General features: G+C 33.4%; 2 protein-coding genes across 2 annotated transcripts; one reads left to right on the forward strand and one right to left on the reverse strand.

Annotated features, from left to right (window-relative positions):
* The first annotated feature begins 237 nt into the window (after nucleotides 1–237).
* LOC133313761 (probable pectinesterase 53) lies at nucleotides 238–3,531 on the forward strand. The gene is made up of 5 exons (XM_061515171.1): nucleotides 238–605; nucleotides 1,050–1,239; nucleotides 1,321–1,527; nucleotides 2,297–2,532; nucleotides 3,378–3,531. The coding sequence occupies exons 1-5, from the start codon at nucleotides 238–240 to the stop codon at nucleotides 3,529–3,531; spliced, it is 1,155 nt and encodes a 384-aa protein (XP_061371155.1).
* A 3,090-nt stretch (nucleotides 3,532–6,621) lies between these two features.
* LOC133313776 (protein IQ-domain 26-like) lies at nucleotides 6,622–8,201 on the reverse strand. Its single transcript, XM_061515187.1, has 3 exons — nucleotides 7,813–8,201; nucleotides 7,400–7,609; nucleotides 6,622–7,317 (listed from the first exon to the last, which is right to left on the reverse strand). The coding sequence occupies exons 1-3, from the start codon at nucleotides 8,188–8,190 to the stop codon at nucleotides 6,622–6,624; spliced, it is 1,284 nt and encodes a 427-aa protein (XP_061371171.1). The 5' UTR covers nucleotides 8,191–8,201.
* Between the last annotated feature and the right edge of the window lie 14,368 nt (nucleotides 8,202–22,569).

Genomic DNA, 22,569 nt, shown 5'->3' on the forward strand with positions numbered 1-22,569 from the left:
CGATTGTTCATCTCTCTCTCTCCCTCTCTCTCTCTCTCTCTCTCTAAGTGTGTGTGTTTCTACATGTATGTCAGTAGAAGCACCCGTGACCTCTTTATCTGTCATTGATTCTCTGATCCAGCTTCACTTTCCAGTCCCACCTAGCTATAAAGAAGTAATGACTAACTTGTATATAAACCATGCCACAAGCCAATTTACATAGCCCACCTTATTCTTTTGCTCACATTCTATGTGAGAATGTCAAATTTGCATTCTATTTTCTATGTTCTAGTAGTTCTTCTTTTTCTGCAAAATCCAAATGCGACACGATGCCATACCAAGGGAATTCGTCTTCGACCAAGGGGTTCTGAAGGGAACGTGACATTGACCAATATGACCCGAGTCCAATTTTCAGAACAACAATTCATGAAATGGGTGAGATTTGTAGGTGGCCTCAGACACACTGTCTTTGGGACAGCCAAGAATAAGCTTTTTCCTTCTTACAATTTGCATGTTTCTAAGAACCCGGGTAAAGCAGGTTTTTCATCAATTCAAGAAGCCATTGATTCTCTTCCATTCATCAATCTAGTAAGAGCGGTCATTAAGGTTCATGCAGGGGTTTACACGTAAGTACTACTTATTATATTTCTTGTTATTGCATTTGAAATCTGCCACATGCATTCTGGTCCTTTTGCTTTGTGTCCTTTGTTTATGGCCTTGTCAAATTATGCTTTGTTCATGTGAGACGTGGTTTTGGTGTTTGTCCTGTCTACATGTTTTTTTTTTGTTTCGTGATACATTGGAAAGCGATAATAACTTGTGTCTTTTTCCTTCTGATTCAAATTCTTTGAGAATTGGTATTTGACTAAAGAAGACTTTGCAGCTAATGAATTGTCCTTTCTTTTAGCCGTGTCCGTTTTTTTTAATCTTTTTTTTTTCCCCTTTGTTTCACAATATGCAAATTTTCTTGTATAAATTTTATTGCTGTAACAAATTGTGTTTGGCATTTGACTGAAATCTCTATTTTCTCTTTGCTTTTGTGTTTTTTCTTTTAAAAAAAAATTATACAGGGAGAAAGTTAACATTCCTCCTTTGAAATCCTTCATAACCATACAAGGAGCAGGCGCAGATAAAACCATTGTTCAATGGGGTGACACTGCTCAAACTCTTGGGCCAAGAGGCCAGCCACTGGGAACCTATGGTTCTGCAACATTTGCAGTGAACTCACCTTATTTCATTGCCAAGAACATCACATTCAAAGTAAGTAACAAGTTCCCTTCCTATGCTGTTATCTAAATTTTGCTCTTTCAGTGTTTTTACAAGCAAATATTGTGCATGCAGAACACTACCCCGGTTCCAGCACCAGGAGCAGTCGGAAAGCAAGCAGTGGCATTAAGAATTTCAGCAGATACAGCAATATTCCTAGGCTGCAAATTCTTAGGAGCACAGGACACACTATATGATCATGTGGGTAGGCATTACTACAAGGATTGTTATATTGAAGGCTCTGTTGATTTCATATTCGGCAACGCTCTCTCTCTGTTTGAGGTTGGATTTTCTCTCCATGATTTACAGCTGTAATCTTGAATTATTGCTGTTAAATAATCTAAGGCTCTGTGCTATATTCTAATATTCATTTAAGCCATATCAGTTTAACCTAACCAATTTTGTCCACATTATTCCCTGCCCCTAACCCATTCCATTAAGTTATTTTCAAATCAACAAAATAAAATAATCATTTATATAAGGGGAAAATGAGTATCCTTTTCAAACACACAAGGTTATGTTCTTTTAGCAGTTTTTAACTATACATTTTCAGGAATACATAGTTATAATATTAAAGTTGTATTTTTTTTACTTTCCACGTACTCTTGAAAAGAGCAAAAAGAAGTACAACTTTAATATTATAACTATACATTCCGGGAATACAGTAGCGAAGCCACATTGGAACTAGCAAGTGGCTTGGCAATAACTGGTTTCCAAAATCAGAAGCTTTTTTTGATCTTCAATAACTTTAAATGGTTGTCTTCTTCCATAGTTGCTAGCTTTGGCATTGACTTCCCAATTTTTCTGGCTGCGCCATTACGGAAATGCATAGTTAAAACTACTAAAAGGACATAACTGCTAAAAGAATATAACTTGTGTCCTTTTAAAGCACAAATCCTTTAAACAATGTTTTGATTATCAATCATAGACGTGGGATACCTTCACCTTCCCCTTCTAGTTATTCATTTGTCGTAAGGAGCATAGTTTGGTAAAATTTTTGAACCGAATAAGCACCCACATTGTCTTCTAATTAGGTTGTAACACTTATTAGGGATGTCACGTGCATGCCATAGCGCAATATGTTGGGGCCCTAACAGCACAAGGAAGGAGCAGTCTATTAGAAGACACGGGTTTCTCGTTTGTTCACTGTAAAGTCACGGGCTCAGGGGCACTATACCTTGGAAGGGCTTGGGGTCCCTTTTCTCGTGTTGTCTTTGCTTACACTTACATGGATAATATCATCATTCCCAAAGGCTGGTATAACTGGGGCGATCCTAACCGTGAAATGTAAGTTCATTTCTCTTTCTCTATCTCTCTCATTGTCACACGCATAGAGTATTAAACCCACCTTCTTGGTAAATACGAATATGTAAAAATGTTGCCCACAAGTAGTAAATGTAGTTACTATTACATCCATAACTTAATAAATTACAAACATGGTGTGGTTAAGAGTATTTCAACAGTGTCATATCACTAAGCGAAAGTGCAATGTGTTGCTCTAAAAGATTATATTTTGTTATTAGAATAAAGGGCATATTGGGTATCTAGTTAGAGTAGTGTGCAGCCAGGAAGAGAAGAGTCCCAACCTTTTATGCATTCCCACTCTAGCAACATCTACAAGTATACATAGTGCAAATCTACGTGTAATGCTTATGCACCTTCCAATACAAAAAATGCTAGAAAAATGAACTTTCTGAAGGATAAGAAATTGGGTTTTATAAGAGTTATGTTGTAGGAAAAGTGATTGTGTAATGTTATAGAGATTCGTTTTGCGTGCCTTAATTTTTTATTTATTTTTTTGTTTTAAAAAGTGTGGGCCCCACAAAATGTTGTGAGTGTAGGAAAGTTTGTTGTGTTATGTTAAATGATAAAATGAAAACCCTAAGAAATTAGTAGCACTTTTAAAAATTAAAAGAAAGGGGAAAGTAAATGCAGGGAGAGTGAGTCCATACAAGTCTCTATTTGCTAATATAGACGAGGCAGAGGGTCTGAAAAGAGCCTCCTATATATATCGTTATTTGTTATATAGCTATAGGCATATTGGCATGCGCATTTGAGTGCGTTTCTATTTCTAATTTGTTTCCATGTTTTTGTATTCTCTGGGGTCCACCACTCACTAACACCACCACCAGGACTGTATTCTATGGTCAGTACAAGTGCACAGGACCAGGAGCAAGCTTTGCAGGGAGAGTATCATGGTCAAGGGAGCTCACCGATGAGGAAGCTAAACCATTTATTTCACTTAATTATATTGATGGGTCTGAATGGATCAAAATTCTTTTTTGATTTGAGAGAAAAGTAGCTTGAATTTCGAGGGTGACAAAATTTTGATGTATAAATATAAATATATTACAATTGGATTGTTCCTTTCAGATTTCCCAATCTCTGTTGCTTGATTTAGAATCACAACTCATCAAACTTGCAGTTCCTAGCTGCTTCACGTTTATTTTTATTTTTTGTAATTTTTTTTTAGGAGTGGAAGTGATAGGAAGGGGAGAAACCCTCAATACTAGGACAATATCCTTGATACTACCGTCGCACACTAATGGATACGACTCTAATAAAATTACAAAAATTATGTATTCCATGAAATATATGTACAGTTTCTTATTCTTTTTCTCTTTAAAAAAACATACCAGTACATGTGTTATGTTTTTATTGGACAAATGTAGATATGACGATAATATATTAAAAATTTCACAATACTGGGTGGGTCCTTAATCACTTGTACCAACTCGCATTGCCTAATTTTTCTTACCTATTTGTTAAGAGTACAACTCGTGTCTTAGAAATATATTCATATTATAGGTGGCTATCACAATTTTAAACTTATCACTCTTCTTATCAGTTTGGTTAGCGTTGGATTAATTTGAAATCAATAGGAGTTAGTTTTTTTCTCTTTTTTAATCGTTGATTTCAAATTGATACAACAATAATCAAACAAGTAATAAAAATGTTTCTTCCTAGGCTTGGGAGGCAATGACGAAACATTACACGCCATCTATGAAGCACCGACACTTCAAAATTCTTGACGTGTCGTGTCCGACACTCACCGACACTCCGACACTTCCCGACACTCCAATTCTCATTGCAAAAAATCAAAAAATATTCAAAGGTTACGTTGGGTTGCATTTTGAGTTTCAACTATTAGATTCGTTGGATTACGATTACTATTTTATTGAGTTTAATATAAATATTTGGGATATCTTATTTTTTGTTTGCAAAATTGATGGGTATTACAAGTTTAGCTTTATTTTTTTTTTAAATTATTGAATATTAAATATAATATACACTACACAAATTAAAAATATTATATAATATCAAAACGTGTCGAAATTTAATATTTTTTAGAATTAACGTGTCGGAGTGTCGTGTCGTGTTGTATCTCGTGTCCCGTGTCAGTGTCGGTGCAACATAGCACGCCATCATTGCAATATTATTGTTTCTTCCTTTCTTATTTTATAATCATAAAAGCCCAAATTCTGCACCTGTTGTGGAACTTATGATAGGGGAGAATTGTTAATAATGGATTAAATGATAATTCATCACAATATATAGATTGGATTGGACATCACATCATAATCTAAAATATTGATGTGTCAGATTTATCGGTAATTCCACTTATATTAATCAATTTTTAACCAATATGGAATTCTACTAATCACACTTTGATTCTTGACAAAACCACCATGAAATCGCAACTCTTATTTATAAACAATGCTACTTTACCAGAATCATCGTGATAGTGAATTGAAGGTTGTATGAGGAGAATTGACAAGGCTTCCACAGCTGTTGCAGAAAATTGTCTTTCGTTTATCGGTATAATCTGGTGCCTATTATCATTGACCGTATTTTACTTTTTAAGCTAATATATTTCCCTCTAGTTTAGAAAGGGAAAGAAAGATTGTGTTGCTTATTATCTAGATCTCTAGTGATATTTATTTCGCATCTTTTTTTTATTCAAACATTCATTATTTATTATCACATGAAAATTTTATATCATATTGGGTCTCCTTAGAACCTTAAAATGATAAAATCCCTTTCACCGAGAAAAAAAATGATAAAATACATGTATAAAATTGGTTTAGAAAACATTTCCTAACTTGTTGGGTTTCCTTTGATCAAACTCTGATTATATGGGCTCAAAATTGATAGTAGTCCGGCCCAGCTATATGAGGAGCGCAATCTCTTAACAACCCTTGTTTCTTCTAATTTTCTGTGAAATCGCAGCGATTGCGTTGACAAATTATTGGTGCAAGATTGTTTTTAATTGTTCACAATCACTCCCATAATTTTTCGAATTTTATCAATTAATTATTATTACTTTATGTCTGATAATGTTTTCTAAACCAATTTTGTACAGATTTTGTAAATAATGTCAATCCAAAATCTTAAAGTAGTGAATGAGTTTATACTAATGATTTTATATTTCTTTAACACACTCTTTTATGTAATAGTATCTTGACACATGAATATTACACAAGCTCATTTCTTTTTGTTTACCAATTCCACCACAAAAAAAGAGTGGTGATGATTGAACATGTGACCACTCCTCGTTCCAAATCAAATACAATCTAAAGAATTATTTTAACTCAAAATCTTAAGGCTACATTAATAATTTTATATCGCTCTAACAAGATTTTATTTAAAGTGTTGAATAAATATGTTAGTATTGCTGCCTAAATTTAAAATGATTTACCTGCTGTGTAAAGGAAAATTCCAGCGAAGAGGTTAATAAATATTTGAGAAAAAAGTTTGAAAATGACAGCAAAATTTTTGGAATTATCTAAAGTGGCATGAATGAACAAGCAATTAAAAAACAAAAATGTACCTCACCGCTCCCGTTCAATATTGAAAACAATTAAAAAAATATTTGAAGAAACAGATAGCAGTAAACGTCCGATTGTAGTAGGTGATGGTGCATCAGGAAGAGGTAAACTGTGTTGTCTACTTGTCTGACAGTAAAGATTCCCCCCAGTGAATCAACTCAAATCAAATTCCCAATTATCAATTGCTAATTATAGTTACATTTGAATAGGCTGAACTATTTAACTGTTGCAAGGCATTCGTGCTCTCAATGATTTGGCAACAAATTTTACTTACTAATCCAGAAATCTCATATAATATAACAATGATGATGCTTTATACTCTTGCAATTGATTATAATGAAAACATATGAAGATAACTCCATGACCAAATTTCAATGGGGACCTTCTCATTTTTCTCCTTATATTTTGTCTTGACTTCCCTGTTTCCCACCCACCATATGTATGCAAAATGCCAATCATAGGGTGCAGAAAGACATAGAACTATTACTAACAATGTGAAAAAGCAAAAGAAAGCTAACTCTCTCATAAATGCCTCTTGAGTTCACAATCACCACTTTATCTGGTTGGAGAAGTTTTTGTCTGTTTCCCTACCAAATTCTGTGGACCTCTCAAGCTTACCCATCACAGCATTCTTAAAATTAATGGCTTCCTGAATCTGTGAGCAAGACCTCTGCATTCGAACCCCACTTAAACTACTCCTTGATTCCATCATCTCATTGAGGGAAAGCCTCTTCTTTGGACCTGGTTCTGGGCGTTGCTTTGGAGCACTATGAGACCTCAATTTGGCCTTGAAAGACTGAGTGTTTGCCATATAATTTGGAAAATTGCCATATTGCCCACGTAAGAAGTCATCAGTGGAAACGCTTTTAGGTGTTGAAGGGGCAACAGACCCACAACTACAAGAATTGGTGAAGCGTGGAGTGCTCTGTGCTGTAGAGAACCTGCATTCTTCCCCTGTTAAACCCCAATCTGACTCATGGAAATTCCAGTGATCTTGTATGGATAAATTAGCAGGTGTACGACATGGAATTGGGAGAGGAAATAATGGGTCATCGCCAAAATCTGACATTGAAGTGTTGCTCCTGCGAGACCTTGACTTATTAGGCCTACCAGTGTCCACTTCCACTATTTTGGGGCTCCCATCAACACTGTTAGTGTTAGTCATTGTGGCATCAAAAGAGGATGTTAGCCTTCTGCTGTGTATTGGAGCAGTGTTCTCACTCCTAGTGTCATCAAACCTCTCCTGCAAGTTATTTTAGGCATCAATCACCAAAAAAATGCAAACACTACGCGAGTTACATAATATTAGGATCTGAGATCTGTACCATGGATCTTCTTGCTTGTGTCTGAAACCTATATGCTTCATTCTTTGTAGTCATGAGCACGCGAGATTTCTGAGACCTTACTGTTGCTTGAGCTCTAATAAGAGCCTGCATACTATGCAAAGTTGCTGTTGCTTGCTTCCTCACTAAATACCCTCTCACAAGCGCTTGTAACTTCACCAATCCTTTTAAGGCTTTCAATGCCTTCCTTGCCTATTCACAAACCCATGTCAATTTTGATATTCCACGGTGCGAGAAAAAAAACAAATAGAACAGCAAGCAGGTAAAGAGCACCATGCCAAATCAAGATTTCTGATCTGAACATGTTATATCTAACTGAAACTAATAATTAAAAGCCTTTAAATTAGCCAAAACTAAAACCAATTAATTCTGTTTTAAAAGAAAGCCAAACTTACCAAGTATCCCTTAAATACTATTTGAATCTTGACAGCAGCCAAACTCTCACGTCCACCACCAAACATGGTGTCTCTGCCACGGCTGGTTAGCCTAACAACTGCCACAGCAGCCTGAGCCGCAGCCACTGCAGCATCTGCGGCTGCCGCCGTGGCTGCAGCTACTGCAATGGCGTGCTTGTTCTGTTCCTTCTCTGTTTCTGAGTAGAAGGATTGAAGCCAAGCAGCCTCTGCGGGTGAAATGTTTGGTGGTATGGTAGCTGGATTATGACATAAGCCTCTGGAATCTCTCTTTTTGGTGCCGGAATTCGAATTTTCTTTGCGCTCTCTGTCTCTCTTTATGCCAAACAAGCTCTTCAACCACCTTGTGGCTCTCCCCATTGGCTGCGTAAGGGAAAATGCTACTGAGGTCTTTGAATAGTGCAAATGTGAAGTGAAACCTACAATAACCCAGTTACAGTTTTTTTAAGACAAAAGGAAAATGCCTTGTGAAAATCGACATTACATGACAAAAGCATGCCTTTCGAATATGCAAGGAAGTGTGGTAAGCAAAATCAAACAACATTTAAATAATAAAATATACAATAGAGTTACATTGTGGTGATTCTACATATACACTAAGTTACTATTAAACAATGGAGTTCTAAGTAAAATAATGACACAATAAGAGAGAAGTGATAACCCACCTTGGTAGAATCAAATTCTTGAAAGGATAAACAGTTTAAAAGTTACAAAACGAAAAGAGAACCCCTAAAAGGAACTCGGGAAAAAGAAAAAAAAAGATAGAAAAGAAGAGAACAGCCCCAGTGCCCCCACAGTAGTGAAATCTCGATCTTGTGTTACTTTCTGGAGCGACGTGTCCTCAAAAAGAAAGATACCTCAGTGTCCTAAAATATCTGACACACTCGTGAAGTCATTCCTAATTTATACGTGCTTCCTCTGTCACAGATCAACTTCCTCTGCTCCCTCTGCAACTGTTTTACTCACACCCTTTCTTTGATCTTTAACTCCTAGCGAATGAATGAACCAATTAGTATCATTCTATTTTCTCCGCTGCATCGCTTCTCTTCTCGGCTTCCAAGTCCCCAAACCAAACAAACAGAGTGTGAATAGGTTCCTGACTCGTAAAAAGAAACCGAATAATGCATCCTTCTTCTGCATGCAGCTCTGTTTCAGCATTAAAGCTGAACCACTAAAAAGATAGCTTTTTAGTTGAACAAAAATATGGTTCTTTTCCTCGCCCAACAGCTATGCTGCTCTCTGCAACCCGTCCTTTTTCATTGTTCTGTTTAACTGTTTACTCAATTATTTGTGTACTAATTCTTGCTCTCCTATTTGTTTTTACTGTCCTTTTTTCTGCGACTTTGAAATCATGGCTTCTAATATGATACATGGGGTCCTCTCTCTCGCTCTCTACTAATGTATCGTCACAGTGCAACAAGGATCATCGGTAATAATGGCTTATGGGTAAATAATTGTTCAGTATTTGAATTAATGGGAAATTATGTTGTAGGTAGATAGTTATATCATGTTGCAGGAATCAAACACAGCTAAGGGTAGAGAGACAAAAAAGTGGTGGGACCTAATTTTTTTTTGTGTGTAGAAAAATTATTTATTTTATGTAAAATAAAATAAACATAAACCTGAATTAATTTACCACCATGACTTCAAATATTTACCAAATAAATTACAAATACAGACTTAGCTGTACTACACTACCTGTACTTAGCTGTCTGAAACGAACCAGATGAAAACAAAATTTCCCTGAACACGTCGCTATTTACGATTATTGTGCCATTTTTGTAATCTTGTAAGCATGATCAAATACTCAAGGAATTCGGGGTTAAAGCCAAGATTGGGTAAAAATTATGTATAAATAGGTTAAACAAATTAAACAATGTTTAATCCTGGAAGAGATTCTAAGTGACAGCTCTCAAAAGTGGGAAGTTATCCCTTGCATTTTACTGTTAAATTTTTCTTGATTGCCGTAAAATTTTATTGTTTTTAATCATGTTTGTCTCCGGGAGTACTTTAATAGCAATTTGGGCTGGAGCAATTGTTAATTCTTGGAATTGGAAAGTACTGGGAGTAAGTCAACTTGATTTTATTATGTGTGGGCTTAATGCGCTGATTTATATCTTCCAGGGAATCCAATTACCAATTAAAAGAAGGAAAAAATGTTTATTCTTTTAAATGATACAAGTTATATTATTTCACTCTCATAAAGAGGTGGGACCTATGCCTTTATTTTTTTTGTCAACTCCCTCTTCTCCTTTATCTATTCTTTTCTCTCTCTTAAAATGATACACATTTTTTCCTTAAAAGAAACTCAATCAGAGTTCAGACAAACTTGAAGAAGAAGAAAGCAAAAAAAGACAAAGGGAACAATAAAGCAAAAAAAGTAGCTAAAAGGCAACCTGCCCTCCACCAAAAAAGAAATCAATTAAAAGCAGATACGTCAGCAAACGCATAGAGCGAATCGCACAATGACATGTAATGTCTCAACTTCTGAATTTCAGCTAAAAGTAAGGGATCAAGGGAACATTTAGGGCTGACATGTCAAGGAGCAACCCTTTGAACGGAGACTAGCTGAGGAATTCTAAGCCTTTGATCAAATGAAGGGATGAGATCAGCTCACGAGCGAATCAACACCTATAAACCCTAAAGAAAACCCTACCTTCGGGAGCATTTTGACACCATTTAGAAAGGACTCATCATCTTCCATAGTTTGGCAAGTTTTCTGGTTTTCTCTTGTATTTTCTATAATTAGAGTTCATCATGCTCCACGGCATGAGCTAAGTTGTTTTTAGTAGGCTAGGGTAAAGTACAAGTAGCCCTCTTTGTCTTAGGTTGGACTTATGATGTAATATGTTCTTAGTTAATTTCTGTTGGTGAGAAACCCTTTATTTGCTAACGTCATTGAAGGCCAATCCCCGGATGTGTAACCTCCCTCAAGCTAGTGTGGAGCACCGATAGTGATTTTAAGGTATTTTCTCTGAGATACGGGAATTCTTAGAAGGAGGAGCATTGTTATGTGTAAACTGCTTTGGCTCGCAATCCCTTCAGTTTACTTTTGAGAAAAAGAAGGCAACATAATCTTCCTTGAGTTTCAACTAATAGGACTCTTAAAGTAGTTGGTGTAAAAGGCATGTTGCTCCAAACTACTTTGGGTGTTAAAACTTGAAGACAGATTAATCTGTTTTCATAGCCAGAAAGATCGTTGGAAGCAATTTTTATTGTTAAGAATAGATGAGATAGTATGAACGACCAAGAAGGTGAAAATACCAACTCAGAGCCTACGCCTTTTTATCCTTGAATCAACGTTATTTTTCTCTTGTTTGTTACTTGGTAAAAATTATATAGATCCCACAAGCTTATTTCTCTTTTATTTTATGTTTCTGTTACACTTATTAATGATTTACGACTGTTGCTCTCATTTTCCTTTATTTTATGTGTGTTGCTCTTAATTCCAACATTCTCCAAGTCCTTTCAAGGAAAGTTTATGTAAGTTTAAGGGATAACCCAATATTTAGACGAGTACTTTTTAGTGAGCCTTAACTTTAAGATAACTTGAATCCTTGATAAGATTTGCTCCTTACTTTCTATTTGCTCTCAATTTTCTTATTTTCTTGTTTTAATTTCTCTAAATGTCACTTTTACACTTGTTCCCTGAAGACGATAAATTTGGGGATCACATGAAATCATATATTACTTGATATATATGCTTGCACAACTTAGGTAGATTTTCTCTTAAAGTAATTATTTGGTCCTCAATTTGTTTACAATTACTCCTCGTTCATTTTGCTCTCAATTAACCTCGAGCACATCTCGGCCCAACCCTAATCCTAAAAAACACATCTTTTAGTTTACGATCTCTGAATTACGAACGATGATTATTTAGCCAAATCTTATACAATTGCATTTTTCACTTGATTTGTAACAAAAATTTTATTTTCATCCTTAAATTTTTTATGAGGTCTTATGATTTTTAGGTGGGATAGTGAGGTAGTGGATGACCTCGTGCGAAACAATCTCAACATTTGATGTATAAATTAACCATATATTCTTATAATTCCCTATTTGAATGCTTTCTTGATTAACAGATGGTCAATATCCCTCAAAGGTTGTAATATCTCGATATGAAGGTGCTCAAAGAAGCACTGATATGAACCAAAGTTTAGGGATAGGCATTAATGGTGCTATCGCAGAGATGACTGTGAAGAGGAAGGTTATATGTAGGCCAAGGTGACTCTAAAATCTAGCAAAATAACAACTCATAAAAGTATTGGAAATCAAGTGCCTCCTCTGTTGGAGAGGAAGGAATTATTTATAAGGAAAAAAATTCCCTAATAATAAGAAAGAGAAAATATGAGCTAAAACCATTAGCTATTGCACCAACTATTGCAGTAAGGCATTGTCTCACCATTGTGGGTATATGATGGTGAGCTATGTAATAAGAGGAGGATCCTTTGTGGTGAGATTTATGTGCTCACCTTTTAATAACAACTATTTATTTGTTTTTGAATTGCTAAAATTATTTTAGATGAAGCCATGTAACATGAAAAAATGCATTCTCAAATTATGGACATAGCTTCGAGCAGAGATAAAAGAGTGTTAGGGCTTGCTTGATTCTTTAGGTTTTGGGTTCATTGACTTTCTAGTTTTAAATTAGTCCTAATTTCAATGTATGTTTGTTTAGAAATTTTGCTAGGGTTGTGTTGAGGCTTTTCGATCCATATAAAATTATTTTAGCCAAAAACTTTTGATTTGGGTTTAGGAGAAATATAATTTATTTTTTGGGGTGGTTAGTGCCTCAATTTCTCTCTATGGCACTTCTTTTATATTTTACGATGAATATTTGTCGTGATTGAAGTGCAACTAAAAATATCAACATATTTTTTATTTTTCAAGATGCCATAATGCATCATATGGTAGGCAAAAAATGTTGCGACGCCTCTCCTATGACATTCCTTTTATATTGTCGCTTAGCCCATTTAGTGGAGGTTTCTAGCCAGGGGCTCCCCTTCTTAGGGCTGTGCAAAATAATCGAACCAAATTATATTTTTTTGATACAGTTTTGAGAATCAAATTGATTTTATAAATCAAGTTAAAAAATAAACAAAAATAAAATAACGAGTTTGAAAAACTGGTTCATAATGGGTTTGCATATCCAGACCGGTTTTGAATTGGTTTAGAGCTGATTTTGAAACATAAACCAATTACAAAGTAGTTCGAAAAAAATAAAAGCATTTGGGCTCGCAATTGAACCAGTATAAACCAATTAGATTGTTCAACCAAAAAATCAGTTTGGGTCGAACAATACCCACCCTTCACCCTCATTGCCTAACCCTAAATTGGTTGATAAATTTCTATAATTACAAAGAAAATTCAAAACATCAAATATAATAGTGTTCATCATTTTACCGAAATTTGATGTACGTGAAAGTTTTCACTTGGGTTCGAGTTTTGAAATCTTAAATGGAGGCTCTCATAAAACTGGAGAGAATCAGGAGCATTTATAGGGAGAATCATTGATGTCGATGTCAACATGATTTTGGAACATTTAAGGGGTGTTTGGTATGGAGAATCTGATAGAATTCTTGGGAAAGTGATGTAGGTAAAATATGTTTTTTTTTTTTTTGATAACAAGGTAAAATATGTTTACCATATTTGATATGTGTTGAATTTAACAAATACTGATATATTATTTTGTTCGTGAAATACGTTTTGTACTAGACTCTGGAAAAAAAATGCACTTTGAACCATGGTATTGTTTTAATCCCATGAATGGACAGACCCGTTTTTCAATTTTAAAACCAAAATGCCCTGAAAAAGTATAATTTGGAGTACAACTTGTCTGAAACACCACAACCTAAAAAGTATAATTTTAACATAATGGATAATTTCATAATTTCACTACACATCCCCAACATTATTTTACCATAAACCAAACATAGTATTAGTAAAAATAACCCAACTTTCTCAGAAAAATTTGTGCCTACCAAACACATTTTTTGTAACTTATTCAGGTAAAAAAATTTCTCACCATATTTTGAATTTTTTTTTCCTCGATAATAAAAATTTCTCTCGTACCAAACGTCCCTTACAGAAATGCTGCTCATAAACGGCTTTGACTATTTCTGCTTGAATCAAATCAACGAATCCTGCTATATTAAAATTTATTTTACCTATAAACTTTTTTATTTTATATTGATGATTTTTTTCACAATTTAAAGTGTCTATTAACATGTTTACCAAAAACAAAAAGTGTTTATTAACATATCTTAATATCCACTATTGTAATGTACTAAATTAAACAAATAAATATAGAAAGGTGTAAAATAAGTACGAGAAATAATGGCATGCAGACTAGTTTCAGACAATAATAATACAATCCAATATAAACTATTAAATTAATGATTTGTAGAATTAATATAGAGATTTATAAGAGTTATGTTGTAGGAAAAGTGATTGTGTAATGTTATAGAGATTCGTATTGCTTGCCGTAATTTTCTTTTTCTCTTTTTTCTTCAAAAATTGTGAGCCCCACAAAATGTTGTGAGTGTAGGAAAGTTTGTTGGGTCATATTAAATGACAAATGCAAATCTCATTAATATAATACATCCCATAAATCTAGTTTATTTAGTTATAAGAATGTACGGATATGTCTTTTCAAAAAAAAAAAAAATTATGTGTCGGTCACTTGACACGTTCTGACATGTATCCGATATACGGTAAATATTTTGAGAGAGAGAAATAATATAATACAATCAAATATGGGGCACTAACTTAAACTCCCTAAGCTCTCTAGTTAGAATTTCTTATATATTATTTTAATAGTGGGATATTCCTTAAATCCTAATATAGTCTGATAAGAGAGAGAAATAATATAGTACAATCAAATATGGGCCACTAACTTAAAGTAGAGGTGTTCGCGGTCTGGATTGGATCGGTTTTGAAAGCAAAAATTATCCGATCCAATCTCTTCGGTTTGATCATGTCATCATCCATTCGGTTTGGATTTTTTTTTAAATCCGATCCGATCCAATCCAATTTTTTTCGGTTTGGATTGGATCGGTTTTCGGTTTTTTTAAAATATTAAAATTTGTTTTCTGGTTATTGTGCAAATAATATTTTTTGTATAATAGGCTTTGTAAAAAAAAATTAAACAGAAAAGTAAATATAATAATATAGTTTTTTGTTTGCAATGAGATATGAAGCTTTACACAAATAAATTTTTGTTGATGAGATGTGACTAGGTTTTTTCTTGGGTTTAGTTGATGGATTAATAGGTCTTGGGTTTAAAAAAATTTGGGCTATGATGGGAGGAAAGACCCAAGTAGATAGAGGGGAATTAATATATTGGATCGGTTTTCATCAACCCATCCGAAAACCGATCCAATCCAATTAAAATTTGCGGTTTTTATTCGGTTCTCGGTTTTTCGATTTTCGGTTTATTCGGTTCTCAGTTTTTTGGTTCGATTACCGCGGTTTGAATCGGTTGATGAACACTCCTAACTTAAAGTATGTACCAACCAAAATACTTTGTAGGCAGTTTTGCTCCTCAGAAGGGGCTCGGTGTACGTGTGTAATTGTACACACAAATTTTGTAAAAAAAAAATTATATATATTTTAGGTTCTTTACAAAAATTACGTGGTCTAATTTAAGTCCTTAGAAAAAAAGGTGAATCGTAATTTCTCTGAATTTTAAAATAGGCGCAAGATAAGTTAGTCTTCTTGAGGTACTAATGTAAGTCTTTTTTAAATTTAGAGATATCATAATTTTGATTATCAGGATCTATTTTAAAATTGAAAGGTGTCACGAGTCGACTTTTTCTCTCTCTAAGGATTAAATTAGACCCTGTGATTTTTGTTGAGGATCTAAAATATTCTATTGTAACAACTTTGTTAACTCTTGATTACTATTTGTTTTAGGTTAACGTAAAATTTTCTTTTCTTTTTTTGTTTATATTATTTTGTATTTTAATACATTTAAAATATTATTTAAAAAAAAATTTCCTTTATATTTTTATTTTAAGTGTGTAGATATAAATAAAAATTTATAAGTCTACCGTTGACCGGTCCCCGTCGGGGGCTTTACGTATGCTTTTTACTTCTTTTTTTTTTTTAATTTTACCCGTACAAAAATGCCTTGTTATTATGGATCCTTCACAATATTCTTCCAGCTCAGTCTGTGATGATAATTGTTTTCGTTGATAATTAGCTTCTTTCCTTGATAGTGGTTTCGCAATTACCTTTCATAGCAATTGATTATCTTAAGCAGGTTATTAAAATCGGCCTGATTTGGCTTATCAAACCGGTTAAATTGAGAACTGGATCACTAATTGATTGGGCTCGATTAATTAATCGGCCATGCATGTAATTTGGTCAATAACCAATGAATCGGTCATAAATCGGGTCTAACCGGTGTTTACTCGATATCGTTTCTCTCGTTAAATCAAATTTTGAAAATTATGTCAAAATATTCTACTATAATTACATTTCCGAGACTCGATATTGGCACCAAAGATAAGGACAGTGAAACGCTAGCTACTAAGCCAAATCACTTTGGTTCTCATATTATTTTTATGGGATAGGTTATACTTACAATCACTTTTTCCTTACACCTATGACAGTCATTTTTTATATTGTTGGATTAAAATCAAATCAATGACTTTTACTTGATGTTATTTTATAGTCGTTGAATTGATTTTGACCTAATGATAACAAAATGATTGTAACAAAAGTTGTAAGGGAAAATGATTGTAAGTATAATTATATCTTCTATTATTTATATATTTATTATATATCTTTATATAAATTCAATTTAAGCGATTCAACCAGTAAGATACTGATTGAACCAATGACTTATAAGTCAATACTCTCGTCAAGTCGATAACATGTTCTGATTTAATAATATTGATCTTAACCCTAAATATTCTCTTACCATTGTGAACTTAGTACCAAATATGTTAGGGTTTTCTCAAAGTAATGTTAAAAATTTATTATTTTAAAATTAAATTATCCTAATTAATAATTTATTAAATTGTCCTAATTTATAAAACAATAAAGTATTAATTATTTTAAAAATTAATACTTAATATTTTATTGATTAATTTGACTCGAGTTCTTTTGAATCCATATAAAAAGCGGCTTCCCTTACTCTATTTTCAAGCCTTTAAACATACATGCCAATCAATATTATATTATTTATTTTAAATGAAATAAATAAAATTATTATTTTAATGATTTTAAATAATAAAAGTGATATTATTTTAATTATTGAATGCTTAATAGGCTTAAAAAAATTAAAAAATTTATGCTAAGACTTTTAATTTTTAAATATAGATCAGATTATACTTATAATTTAAGCTACACAAAACTAATAGATCAAGAGACGACTAAAATATTTTACACAAATTTAATTTATTTAAATCAAAGCCCAAACTAGAGCAATCCATTTATACCCTATGGCTATGAGGTTACTGAGACCTGCCAGCATTTCTCATTCTTGCCGAGCAGGAGCAGAGTGATTGGTGGTTGCTGCCTTGCTGGTGGTACAAGCCCATCATAGCACTGTTCCAAGTTGCAATTGTGAGAATTGATGATCTTTACTATTTCAAATTTTGAAAAGGATGATATAGTTACATGCCCATCATAACACTGCTCCAAGTTCCAGCTATAAGAATTGATGACCTCTTGTTTCTCCAATTTGGATAAATTGGTATAGGTACTTGCCTATCATCATAAACCCCTGCGGCAATGGCAATTAGGAAGGACCATATTCTTTGTTTAGGAACCACCCATTCCATTCTTAAACAATATTCCGCCCATTGAGTTTTTCCCATCCACGTACCATTAACGCAACCCCTAAACATTATTTCATGGTTTATTCCCCATTTGAAGAAACTTCCATTACTAGTTTTCTTTTTGCATTAATGGATGGGGGCCAATAAGCCAAGATTTCATTAATATATTCTTTCACTTTCCTTTTCTCTTTGTGTGTTCTGCCTTTCCGTGTTATCTGTCCTCTTTTATTTGTGTATTTAGGTTAGGAGTAAAGTGTGTATCATTTTAAAGGATGCAAAATTGTGTCATTTTAAGTGAGAGAAAGAGATAGATAAAAAAGGAGAAAGTGGACAAAAAAAATAAAAATATAAATCTCATCTCTTTGTGAGAGTGAAATAATATAAGTTGTGTAATTTAAAAGGACAAACTCTTTTTCCAGGTTAATAATGTAAGTTTGTTTGATAATGATCATGACTTTCAGGCTACATATAAACCCCCTTGGGTAAAGATGTATCCTCGGATTGATTTTGGAATCGGAAAAAGTAGGAGTTATGGGCATTTTCAGCATATAAATGAACAGGCCCATTAATTTCAAGTGACGTTGGTAATTATGGTCCGAAGACTCCGAACAAAAGTGGCGAAAAAAGAAAAAAAAAAAAGAGAGAGAAGAAAATGAAAGCATATTGTCTTCTACCCATATAACTTAACGTAGGCATCTTCGTCAAGAGAAAAGTGTTTGTCATTTTAAATGACACAACTTATATTCTTTTACTTTCATAAAGAGATGAGACTAATGTTGTCAAACTCGAGTTTCTACGTAAAAACAGAAAGAGGTGGTAGAAATATAAAACATAGAAACGACACGAAACGTAAAGTTTCTACTTTCTACCACTTAAGGTCAAGATACAAAATTATATATATGCATGTAAAAAAATATATCACATAATGAACATGTGTGTTGAGTCACTTATCTCTATCTAAAAAGGAAAATTATTTTTCATAATCAAGTATCAAAATTATAAATAGTGATAATTAACAAGTAATGAATAATCAATCTGCTCTAACTGCTTTATACACTCTACAGATTTTGGATCATTGCTCATCAGGATATAATTCCACTTCTTTCAATGCACTCAACGATCCAAAAACACAACACGATTCTCGTAGCACAACTTATAATAGAATTGCAGCTTTATACGACCTAATTATAAAAAACATATATCCAAACAAAAATATATTAAGATACTATGAATATGATTTGGGAAAAACGAAAATTAGGTTTTTTTTTAATTTTTTATATTAAATTTTTAGTTTTAAATAAAAACGGTTAAAACGGTAAAAATGTAAGTTTTTACCGTTATTACGCAGCGTTTCTACCAATTTTTACCAATGACAGTTTTTACTTGAGTTTTAACACACACCACTCTAGTAAAAACGTAAGTTTTTACGTTTTTACACTAGTTTTTGACAACAATAGATGAGACTCACACCTTTATTTTTTCGTGTTCACTTTCTCTCTTCCTTTATCTATCATTTTTCTTACTTAAAATGTCACAACTTTACATCCTTTAAAATGATACTCATTTTTTCCTTCAACAAATACAATGTAGGACAATTCTATTTTTAATTATACTATTTATTTATAAATGTATCTTTCTAATAATTTTAAATATTTAAGTTTAAGAAGATTAAAATTACCAATGATTATGTTTCTGAGGATGGTCTATTGACATTGTATTTACTAACATGTTCTAGTTAGTCTAAACGTAACACGTGAATGTAGGCAGTGAAGTGAATATACCTAATTTAAGATTTTGGGGGCGTTTGGTAGAGAAGAAATTTTTTTTTATCTGGGAATCTCGATTTTTAAAAATATGATTTTTTCATTCTATTTACGATAATATTCGAAAATTTAAAATTTAAAAAAATTCAGTTTTCTAAGAATCTTGAAGAATGACGCGTATTAAACGCTCCTTTAAAGGGAAGAGATATTCTAGTGGCAGTTAGTAACATTTGGTCCGCAGCCCCTTGGCAGTTAGCATAGTAAGTTTAGCCTCTCGAGTGTTCAATTAAGAGTAAACATACCTCAGGGATCTATTAATTTTGTTGTATGAGATAATTATCTATGCAACATGAGATAATTATTTCCCTTATAAATAAGATGATTATATTTTACGCTTAGTCCAACAAATTTTTCATCTTCTTCATGGTGTGTCGTGGAATACTCATACCAATGCGGGCCACCTTATCTGGGCCATTAGCTGTCAGGCCACAGAATTTCATTTTCTTCATTTACTTTTAGGTATGTCACTGAATCTTTTGGGTCTAAGCATGCTTCCTTAGAAAAAAAAGTGATTTTGGATTTGGGCCTAGTTTTGCCAACAGCAAATTGTGAAAGCACAACCTATATTCAGGCCTTAGGTTTTCTGGGGGCTTGACCACCTTTTTGCTTCGGCAAATGAACTACATCACAAACAAGCAAATTAATATTAATATTGCTCGGACTAAAGGGGTAGGGAAAAAAAAAACTATATGTCAAATGACAGCAAAAAAATTTGGTTTTTGAAGAAATTAATGTTCCAATGGTTAAGGACTGAACTCTTTAACTTGGAGGTTTTTTTTTTTTTTTTTTGGCTTATGGTGATTACATTTCAAATACCTTCCCAAGTGGGGTAAGGGGGAGTTTACGAAAGGACGTGAACATTATGCCAGTTTTGCAGCCCATATTGTTATAAAAAAATAAGTGTTTGGGTTGATTTTCTTCAATTTTGTCTCTAAGCCAATAATGTGAAGAGACTGTTTTTGGAGTTTTCTCCAATATGGTTTTACTTTGACAATAAATTAAAGAGGGGAGGACAATTATATAAAAATTATATATATTTATATATATTAAGAGGGGCAGGTTTTTTCATAATATATATAAATATATATTACAAATAAATAAATTAAAGACTTATTAGAGTTTGAAGGACAATTATCGCCCACCCTGCCCCTCGCGTCACGATGCTGAGAGTGGAGGATGAATATGAGAAAATTCAACAAATTCGACAAGATTCCCTTGTTATATTTTTCGTTAATTTAAGTGTGTAAATAAAACTTTGGTGGCGTGCCGTGGGACCTGGAGAACTTTTTTTAAACTTTCAAGTTTCAATTCATTGAGCATGGAAAAGTATTTTAAAATCTTATCCATAAACACTCAAAATCTCTACAGTGTACCCATCGTATCACAGATATTCACAACCATTTTTTTAAAATTAAAAGAATAAAAAACGAATAAAGGAGTTAAATATGAAATTAGTATTTCTGATATCATTTTATTTTCTACATACATAAAAATGTGTGAATTTTTTTTTTCTTTTTACATGACCTCACTTAAGTTCTACACACTTTTATATGTATATAAAAAATAATTTTATCTTCTACGATACAAGAAATATTAATCTCATATATATATATATATATATATATATATATATATATATATATATATATATATCCGAAAAGAATATATCCATACGAAATGGAGAGGAGAAGGGAAGGGAGTGCATGTGTTTGTTCCTTTTCAAAGTTCACGTACACCGTCTACATTTATAGCATATATTGGATCTTGTATATGTCTATGAATGATATCCAGAATAAGCTAAGAAAGGGAGTGGTCCCAACAACTGTCGACCTTAAAGGGGGTAGAGAATGATGGGTGGGCAAGTGAGCCCTAGCCTGCTAGCTATAACCATTTTGAAAACATAGGCATTGGTGGCACATTGTAGGAATTGAAGCCCATGTGTGTGGAGGAGAAGGATCATCCCCTTGTGACTTGCGACGGGTCAGGGGAACATGTCAAGCCAACTTGGGAAATAAAAGGCAACACTTGGTTGAGCATATCATGGAGAACTAGCCCTTTTATAACACTAGCATATACCTCTTCAAAAGATCGAACACATATTCTCACCCTTACATGATCAGTTCTTATACGTCAACTAATCTATTTTGATGCTATAATAGATACATTGTGCTGCCTCTACAGTAAGAGAGGAGAATATTCCGTGCCAGTGACTATGCTGATTTCAGGGTGGACAGTACTGGCCATCCCTATGTGCTAGCTAAGTGTTATGTGTGTGTGTGTATGTTTCATGGCAAAGTTTGAGGGTTTTCTTTGTAATAGAGACAACTATGATGGGGAGGGTCCAGATGGTGATCATGATTCATGATGGGTTGGTTCTTGGTTGGTGATGAACTCATGATCTACATATTAGAGTGAACCGAAGGTTGTTTAGATGGATGATTAATTGAGATTATATAATCACGCAGCCACATATAATTAAAGACATTGGGAAAACAAAACAAAAAATTAAGGCCGGTAGAAGGTTTAGAGAAGGGGACAAAGAAAGTGGTGCGAGAGATACTGAGAGGATTGGGTTGGTAGCCCAAAAGGGTAGCCAATTGAGAAGTATGTTAGTACAAAATGATGTTGTCTATAGCCAGTTCATTCGTACGTTAGCTTTAATTAATTAATTTCTCGTTTGCATATATGCTATGTTTTTCATATGCCCCTCCCTAACTAGCTAAAATTCATTGAGACACATCAAAGATCTTGTAGATATAGCAGCTAGTACAAGCTATTTAGCTAGCCACCATGACCCTCCATAAAAAATCAAATTTAGTCCTTACTTAAATGTGATTATGCAAAAAATTGACCACCTTCCAAACTGTCCCTAGCTCAAAAGAAACACTAGCTAGCTAGGGCCTTCGCTTTTTCATCACATGCCCTTAACTAACATACTTCAACCTTAATTATATATACATTGGGAGTGATTTTTTTGACTCTCGTATAAGACTTAAAAGTCTTATTCTCCGTCTCAGTCGTTGATTTCCGTTAATCTAATTGTTATAGTTTATTTGAAATTAATAATTAATTGATATAACTCAAAAAACTATAACTGTTAGATGAATGAAAATCAAAAATTAATATGG

Source organism: Gastrolobium bilobum, unplaced genomic scaffold (genome assembly GCF_033153095.1).
Source record: "Gastrolobium bilobum isolate Gb01-03AN ecotype WA unplaced genomic scaffold, APGP_CSIRO_Gbil_v1 utg15927, whole genome shotgun sequence".
NCBI classification, from domain to species: Eukaryota; Viridiplantae; Streptophyta; class Magnoliopsida; order Fabales; family Fabaceae; genus Gastrolobium; species Gastrolobium bilobum.